Genomic DNA, 10000 nt, shown 5'->3' with positions numbered 1-10000 from the left:
TTCTGTTTTGTTATTTTGAAATTTTGAGATTTTTCTTTTCCTTATTTGATGTCTTCAGAATGTATGTGAAATATTTCTAACTGCCTTTAACCCAACAGACTTGGTTTCAGCCATCATTTTAGATGATAATGTAAAAAGACAACGGTTACTAAATATACCTTGAGGCACACTGACCTGAGAGTTTGAAATTCATTAACAATGGAAGAATGTTTAAAGGCAATGTTGGATTTTTTTTTTCCAACTGCATAAAATTTTGGCAATTTTTTTCTTTTATTCTTTTCTCTCTCATTTCCCAGGTTCATTTTGATTTCATTTCAAGTCAACATTTTATAATCACAATGCTTTCTGTAAATGGTTTCTTCTCCAGATAGTTATGGATGCATATTCTTTCAAATATTTACACACACGCACACTTGCATACAGAAAAATGTAATATTATACAAATATATTTCAAAGTGGAAAAATGAGCCTATGTATAATATATATTCCTATGATATTTTATCTAATCTATGAAGTACTGCTATACATCTTCACCTTCTGTATCATGTCCATTGCTTCGTATTTGTATTGATTTTTTACTTCGGTACATATCCCAGAGTCCAGAAACAATTTCAGCAACAACAATGTCACTAGAATTTTTACCTATTAACCGTAATGTAAACACACCATCATGCCGTAAGTACTCAACTGTGAAGCGATTAGCTAACTTTTTATCTGGTGTTGAGCCTATTCGATCCATGATTTTGAGAAATTTCCGCACATATTGTATACGAGTGGTTGGAAAAATCATGTGAAAAATCCATGTAGCAAAACTGTAGCAAGAAAGCATGGATACAAAGACTAGCCAGAACCAGAGGAATATATATATTTTCTCATTGAAAAGATTTATTGGAAGCACGCATTGGACGGTGTAGCGATTCAAATTTGGAAGCTGACGAATCTCAAAGTCACATAATGTTACACGTGGGAAACGACGGGAAGCTGTCCAGTCATTTCCCTCAACTAGGTCCTCAAGAACTTGCCAACCGTAAATACGGTAGCCTGACCCAAGGAATGAGTCTAACAGGAAGAGTTGGCCAATTACATTAGCAATGTAGAATATCTTCACTAAAAAATACACAGCCACAAGATAGTTGCCATAACGACGACCACATAATAAAGAAAGGTTTGCTGAAAGAATGTGTCGCAGTCTAACACAACATGAATGTCGTGTTTCTCTTTGGTTGTCCAGACATCTGTCCATATGTCTTACAACATATTTTATGTTACGGGTTCGGTTTTCTGGACTTTCATATTGAGCATCACTGGCAACACTCACAATGCGATCTACATTGATCCCAGATTGTCCATTTAACAGGCGCCATATAATGCATGGAAGATAAAATAAAAGAGCCTGCAGTAATAAGACAACTGGAACCCACTGGTAGTAGCCTAGTTCCTTTTCTTTGCGTTTATTGTGTGCCACCGGAATCTGATCCTGCATATCAACATAATAAGTGTTTGAAATCCAGCACACATTATTGGTATACTCAACATGCGCTGATGTAAACTGGGCTGGGCACCAACATCGGATTGGATCACCAACATACTGTCTTGCACTGACCACTACTGTAAATATTATTAAAATTCCCGTAGTATACAGGTGATTCATGCGGTCAATCAAGTCATCATCATTTCGTACTTTTACTTTGCCTAACCGACCAACTGATCCGATAATGCTGTCCATCCTACAAAAGAGAAAAGAAAAACAATATGAAACCTTTGAATCAAACAATTTCTGTTATTAATACATTAAATACGAAATATTTTCATAGGTGAAACAGCATGCATTGTGCCATTTTATAATATTGTCTCAAGAAAAGCTGGGAATAAAAATGAGCAAAGAATATATTATGCTTTACAAAATTTTCCATGTTCAAATATTAACCCTTTAGTATTTAAACTGGCTAAATCTGGTCCAAATATTCTTGCTGTTTTGTGTTCAAACCAGTCACATCCAGCATCTTACACCTATACTACAATGTCACTGTTAAAAGAAAGAATCACATCATTGACATCTTGAAGCTACAAGATAAAGCATGATTAGTTCAAAGGAATGTGCTTAAATAAGCATTACATTTAACAGAGTGATCTGAATGCTAAAGGGCTAAAAATGACTTACTATCAAGTATGAATTATTTCAAAATCTACTAAAAATACATTATAGAACTAATGATGCTAAAAAATGTGTGTTCTAAGGTCATTCAGCTATAAGACATTGCCTTAAAAAGGTCCAGTCTGGCATGGAAAAGTGAATACAAAAATGATTTTGATAATATAAAACTAATATTATCAGTTAGACTGAACCATTTGAAGTACTGAAAATATTCATTTATTTATCAACCTGTGTAACAAATCATCTAATCTTTGAAAATTTAGCTTCTCAAATTGATAATTCTGTTAGCCCGTATGTACCTAGTTTGCTGATAGATCAAACATAAAAACTCTCTGGCAGATCAGTCATGTAAATAACATCAAAATATTTATGAAAACTCAATATTCTATCTCTAGCATTCTGTTCTTCACACCTCTTGAATCAAACTGTTTTCTTCAAAGCTTGTCCAACTTATTTTGTTATAAGAAAAGAAAGTTCATCTACATACAGGAATTTTAAATTAATTTTAAAAAATTCAAACACAAAGATGTGAAAAGACTAAAAGGAGGCAAAGGAGAAAATTCTAAAATTTAGATTGATTAAAATGTAAGTTGAGACAGTGGAGAATAAGTCAGAACTTTAGCTAAAGTACAGCAACAACTCCAGAAATAATTTCTTTAGCTATAAGTAACTTATTCTTATCTTTGTTGCTGATTCCAGTCAATGGATTGTGGCCATACTGGGTTTTGCTGATCAAATTGATCCCAATATATATTCTAAAGTTTGGTACTTGTAATGTCAGTTCTCTTTCACTGAACTGCTAAATTATGAAGATGTAAGCTTACCAATATAGGATTATTAAGCAGACAGACAGACATGCACACACACACAACAGGATTCCACAAAATTTCCATTGACCAAATTCATTCTTTTTCTTCCCTTCTTCTATTGCTAGTAACTGCATCATCATGATGTATATTCTTATCATTACTGATACTCCATTCATGTCTTAATTTACCAAAACATCCAACTTTGAAAATCAAAATATTTTTCTTCTATTACATCCACCCCCTCCCCTTGTACTAATATTCAAAATATTTGAAAAAGAAGTAAAACAACATTCCACTCCCTGTTTTCATTGCAGCTGGCTAAATCTAGTGTCAAATTTCCAAGTTTATTTCCAAGTTATCTCTTACATCAAGAAAGCCATTTAATTCTCCCTACATTCAATATATTTACACTTACTTAACTCTTGCTTCCCCTCTTTACAACTTATATTTTTATTCTTTCTAATTTGATAAATTATTCCATCTCTGAATTACCTGTTCTTGGAATGACCAGACCCCTTGCTTATCCATACTGGCACAGGTTGGGTGGTTTGACAGGATCTGTCAAGCTGCAAGGTTGCATCAAACTCTAATGTCAGCTTCAGCATAGTTTCCTATGGCTGGAAGCTCTTCCTGATGTCAACCACTTTACAGTGTGTTCTGGGAGTATCTTTTTCAGACCTCTACTGCTAGTGAGGTTCCTGAGAAACTTACAAGTCAGGAAAAGAGCATGAAAAAGCCAACTCAGCTAAGTGGGGGAAGTATTTGAGATGGAGTAGGGAAGATGGTTTTATGTCAGAGGTTGAAAGGCTAAAGTTTGATAGAAGGATAAGTGTAGGTGTCTTGCTATAAAGGAGATACATGGGTCCCAACATTATATAAGAATGGATGGGGCTTGGTGGGGAGAAGATAAAGATGGTAGTGATGGGATGGCAGAGTGAACTGGCAAGAGAATGAGCATAGGCGAGGGTATGGACAATGAATTGATGGGGTGATGAAGAGTTAGTAAAATCCATTTTATTAGAGGAATCAAGTACATTAACAGCAACTCCTTTCCCCACCACACGCCAAAACTATTAGGTGTTCACAAATCAATAATGTCTTCAGTTTCATGGCAACACTAATTATTAGAGTTTCCTAAGCTTACCAATGATTTCAAGCATCAAATCACAACACATTACTAAACCTTTCAAAGATCAATTTATACCCAGAAAATTTATTGTTAATATAATTTTTATATTAAGGAGGCAAGCTGACAGAATTGTTAGCATGCTGGACGAAGTGCTTAGCAGCATTTCATCCATCTTTGTGTTCTGAGTTCAAATTCCACCAAGGTTGACTTTCATCCATTTGGGGTTGATAAAATAAGTATCAGTTGAACAATGGGGTTTTACTCTCTCCCCTGAAGTTGCTGGCCTCGTGCAAAAATTTGAAATCAGTATATCATTAGATTGATGCTCTTAGCTTTAGCATCATGCTTGACTGGGAACTATTCCAGGAAAGGTTGTATTCCCAGGCTTATTTTAACAAGTAATATATTGCTTTGTTGAGAGAATGGGAGTATTTTTGTTTGGATTGTTCTTCGCTAAGGAGTGATATCTTAAAATTGAAAGAGAGGTAGGTAGAGAAAAAAAAAAAAGTAAACAGGGAGAAGCAATGTCAGGGAGTTTGGTGAAAACTTGAAAATTTGAATAAAGCAAAATTTTTCCATTTGGATTTGGCTGTTTCAGGGAACTCTAGTTGATGTTTAACCAGACTTTACTTATTCATTGATAGAAAATCTACACATAAAGTAATAAAGGAAGAAAACAGAAAGTTCTTAAAAAATTGGAAGATACTGAACTTTTTAATGATGGAACTGTTGAGTCAAGTGAAATCAAAATCGTGGCCGCTGACCCTGCAAGCGAAGTGAGATTGCAGGCAGAGCCGATACCAGTGTCGCATAACCAGCCCATTTAAACGTACCCTTGAATCATCAGACAATATGCTGTGCTTGAGAAGATCTATTCAGTCAAATAAAATTGAAATCAAAATCAAAATCAAAATCAAAATCGTAGTTGTTGCCAATGCCAGTGCTGCCTGACTGGTATCCATATTGGTGACATGTAATAAGCACCATTCAAGTGTGGGTCGATGCCAGTGCTGCTAGACTGGCTCCCCACGCCAGTGGCATGTAAAAAGCTCCATCCAAATGAGGTCAATGCCAATGCCACCTAACTAGCTCCCATGCTGGCAGCACGTAAAAAGCACCCACTACACTCTCAGAGTGGTTGGTGTTAGGAAGAGCATCCAGCAGTAGAAACCTTGCCAGATCAGATTGGAGCCAGTCCTCAGTCAAACCGTCCAACCCATGCCAGTATGGAAAATGGGCATTAAGCGATGATGATGATGATGATGATGATGATGATGATGATGATGTTGATGATGATGATAATAATGATGTATGTGTGATTGAGAACAGGCACCTGCATTTATATGTATCATCATCATCATTATCATTTAACAGACGCTAAATAACGAAGATGATGTAAATGTATAAATGTATACATGGGTGTGTAATATATATATATATATATATAAGTTACGGCAATACGTGTAGTAGTTAAAACCGATAGAGAAGAAGAGAATATAAGCACATAGTTTGAAGGTGTAAGTCCTGTCCATAAGCAAATGATATTTGAGAAATCTACCCACTAAGTAGACTTGTCTGTTATGAAAAGATTAAATAACCATTTAGATTCACTTGCAAAGATTGAGGTTAGACTAAATATTTGGCAGGATGGTAAAAGTTGTATATTTAGTAACATGACCAAAAGAATGAAATGTTAGAGAAAAGAAATGAAGCAAAACTAATAATACAGAACCAGGAAAGGATGACCCTCCAATGAAATGTTAGTTTCTAACACAGGCACAAGTCTGGAGAGTTTAGGATAGAGAATGATGCATCAATCTCACCATGTATACTTTTATAAATGTCAGAAGAATGGAAGCAAAGTCATTCAACCATGCTACTATTGTTGTCACCTCATGATCTATATGATCTTTGTTCCTATTCCATAAGGATACAAACCATTTAGAGTTTGATGCTACTTTTAATTGCTTAGTCTATCAAGAAGTGGTTACTTCACTATAATTGTGGTCTAAACAGGATTTCGAACTTAGAACACAAAGCATCCTCACTGACACTTTACTGATGAAGAGAAAAGTTGACCTCAATGGGATTTGAACTTAGAGGGCAGAGAAATGGAACAAATGTCTACAAGCATGTTCTAACAATGCTGCCAATTTACTACTTTATGGGAGAGTTTAAACTTCTATAGTGAAAATCCACAGCCAATACCATTAAGTATTTTGTCTAATGCTTTTACCATTCTGTCATCCATCATCCTCCAATAGAGAAATTTAAAAATTCAGAAAACAAATAACAACAGCTAAATAAAACTAAGTATTTAACATCATAAATCATAAATGAAAGACAAGTCAACAGTCCAAACAGCTGAAGAATAACATAACATACAAAGATGAATCTTTAATATTTTTTAATAGAATTGCATGAGAGTTGTTGAAAAGACCAGATTTAGCTTCATTTGTAGAACAAACCAAATGGGAAATGGAGGTAAATAGCAGCTCCAGAAATGTTTGTGATTCGTGAAAGGTAATTATGTGACACATGTCAGATGAGAAAAATGATAGAAGCATTTTAGGGTAGTTTTTATTGCTATTCTGAATTATTCTACAAATTCAGACAGTTTCCAAGGAACTATTTTACATGTACAACATGTTATGTATTAAGCAAGACTTTTAAAGGAAGACTTTAATACAAATTTTGTAAACTTCTGTATGATTTTTCTCTTTTGTGAAGAAACTGGTTTCAGAAATTTACATTTCAAAACAAATTTACAAAGAAGAAATGGAATGGTCTTTAAAAATCAAAATAGAAAAAAAATATCAAAAGTTCTAATCTTAGAAGAAATATCAAAATCAAGAAGAAAAAATGTGTGAGTAATGCAAATATATACTGCTATGGAAGGAATTTTCCACAATGGAAACTTTGGAAAAATAAGTGGTAGTTGAGATAATGAAATACAATTATCAATTCTAGAACAGATATATTTTATATGAATAAGTTTATACACCTACTAATTTCTTATTTGATTAATATTTTGATATATCATGATGCAGATGTTAGAAAACAACATATAAAATCTACTCATACCAAACCTTCAAAAATGTGTGCTAAAACTACATTCTTTGACATATCTCACATTTGCTTCTCTTCTTACGGAACAAGTTTAGATGAGTATTTAATTTTTTCCCAATTTTATATTGCAATTAGTGAACAATAGTGACACTGGTTACAAGTTTACTATGGAACAATCATTTGTTAACAGCATTTTTGAAGGTGAGAGTAAAATTTGTTGTAGTATTACAAATATTGCAAGAAACTTTGTTCCAGAAGCATAATTCTTTTTTTTCTGTTTTTGCTTTTGTTGCATTTGTTAATATCCTGCATAAATTGGTGAAAGATATTCATAAATGGTTGAGGGAAGATGTAAATTTTATTACTTTAACTGTTACATTGGTCATATAAGACCAATGTTTTATTCCTAGCTAGCAATATGTTTACAGCAGGGAAATGTTGCAATGATCTACACTGCACAATTACAGTGTTATGATGGTTGTTAGAAACAGTAGTCACATTTCCCACAAATAACATTGTGCTGTCTTCAAAAATCAAAGAACAAACTGATAATTATGGTTCTAGATATACTATTCCCAAAAATAGGATAAAGTACTCATAGTTTGAATGAATTGTCTTTGATCATGGATTTGATCTGTGGTTACACAAAAAAAAAAAAAAAAAAAACTAGATATATATCATTTGTTAATTCACACAAAAACTAGAATAGAAGATTAATTATGGAAGCTATATTAATAACAATATACAAGATGACAAAATTAACATTCAACACATTGTTGTGGTAAACAAAACTGATTGCTAAAAGCAAACTAAAAAAGCAAGAAATATAACAACATCAGTATGGTATCATTCCCATGATTTCTACCTGCTATAAAATGACAATAACATGATGACAATAAGGACTTCATCTGAAAGATAAGAGGATAATAGAAAAAAAAATTATCAAAGAATTGAGGGTTTTTAATTTTCCAGAACAAATGTAAAGGATTAATAAAGAAATCTGGAAAGGCCTTCATGAAAATAGATAAAACTTGAAGCCAATATAATGATGATATAGAAAATGGACATAGAATAATGATATTTTATTTATATATTGGGAACAACATCCTGTGTTTACAATTGATATGTGATGAGAATACAAGCATAAAAGAGAAAATGATGTAAGAGCAGAAATATATATCCTCATATATTCTCTAGAATTATTATTTATGCTATTGAATTCATCACCAAGTTGGTCTAAGAGTTTTGTTTTCAGTTCTACTGCAAAACTCAATTCACAGAGTTATAGCTTACACACACACACACACTGAACTTCCTACTTGTCATGTAATTTTTAAAAATTACTTATTTCTCTCCAATTTTCTTCTATAAAAGAAAAAACCAAAAAAAAAAAAAAACCGTCTGACATGTGCCCACATATCTATCATCTTCCATGTAGCTCACCTAAATATTTATACCAGCTCCTCACCATCCTAGGACTTTTCACCAATGTGGTGTGACCTACCTTGACTTTTCACTAGTGTTTAGTAATTTTAGAATTATTTTTTCTTCTCCCACAAAATTTATAATTTTTGTTTTAATTTTACATTTAAACCAGAGTTTTGCTTTGTAATTAATCTGTCCCTGACCTCTCTTCTCTCCTTGAACACACCTTTTCTTCCATTTTTCACTTCTTTCATTCATACTTTCTTCCAACTAACAGTGTATCACAATCATACACTTGCATACATCATCATCATCATCATCATCATCGTTTAACGTCCGCTTTCCATGCTAGCATGGGTTGGACGATTTGACTGAGGACTGGTGAAACCGGATGGCAACACCAGGCTCCAGTCTGATTTGGCAGAGTTTCTACAGCTGGATGCCCTTCCTAACGCCAACCACTCAGAGAGTGTAGTGGGTGCTTTTACGTGTCACCCGCACGAAAACGGCCACGCTCGAAATGGTGTCTTTTATGTACCACCCGCACAAGCCAGTCCAGGGGCACTGGCAACGATCTCGCTCGAAAATCCTACAGGAGCCAGTCAGGCGATACTGGCAACGGCCACGCTCAAAATGGTGCATCTCATGTGCCACCCGCACAAGAACCAGTCCAGGGGCACTGGCAACGATCTTACTTGGCTTGCCGGGTCTTCTCGCGCACAGCACATTTCCAAAGGTTTCGGTCAGTAGTCATCGCCTCGGTGAGGCCCAATGTACGAAGGTCTTGCCTCACCACCTCAGCCCAGGTCTTCCTGGGCCTACCTCTTCCACGGGTTCCCTCAACTGTTAGGGTGTGGCACTTTTTCACGCAGCTATCCTCCTCCATTCTCACCACATGTCCATACCAGCGCAATCGTCTCTCTTGCACGCCACAACTGATGCTTCTAATGTTCAGCTTTTCTCTCAAGATACTTACACTCTGACGGGTATTCACATTGACATTACACATCCAACGGAGCATACTGGCTTCATTCCTTGCGAGCTTACGTATGTCCTCAGCAGTTACAGCCCATGTTTCACTGCCATGTAACATGGTTGTTCGTACGCATGCGTCATACAGTCTGCCTTTTACTCTGAGTGAGAGTCCCTTTGTCGCCAGCAGGGGTAAGAGCTCTCTAAACTTTGCCCAGGCTATTCTTATTCTAGCAGCTACACTTTCAGCGCACCCACCCCCACTACTAACTTGGTCGCCCAGATAGCGGAAGCTATCGACTACCTCTAGTTTTTCACCCTGGAATGAGATAGAAGTTGTTTCCTGTTTGTTTGCAGTCTTTATTGCACCTGAACATCTGCCACAAACAAAAACTAACTTGCTAGTTAACCTGCCTTTGATGTTGCTGCACCTCTTATGTG

The 10000-nt window shown here is 35.2% G+C and overlaps 1 protein-coding gene across 11 annotated transcripts in view; it reads right to left on the bottom strand.

The window, feature by feature from the left end:
* Window positions 1-10000, bottom strand: part of LOC106871173 (innexin unc-9) — a 740381-nt gene that overhangs the window by 2561 nt on the left and 727820 nt on the right. For all 11 annotated transcript variants that reach the window (XM_089347518.1, XM_089347517.1, XM_089347519.1 and 8 more), the window contains one exon: window positions 1-1727. This exon is cut by the window's left edge and continues 2561 nt beyond it. In XM_089347518.1, coding sequence (XP_089203644.1) covers window positions 521-1727 — 1207 coding nt within the window. In that variant the 3' untranslated portion in view covers window positions 1-520. The remainder of the gene's footprint in view (window positions 1728-10000) is intronic.

The sequence above is a fragment of the Octopus bimaculoides genome, chromosome 2 (genome assembly GCF_046866305.1).
Source record: "Octopus bimaculoides isolate indiv1 chromosome 2, ASM4686630v1, whole genome shotgun sequence".
NCBI lineage: Eukaryota > Metazoa > Mollusca > Cephalopoda > Octopoda > Octopodidae > Octopus > Octopus bimaculoides.
Note: the sequence above shows the minus strand (reverse complement) of the source record. Positions and strands in the feature narration are given on the sequence as shown.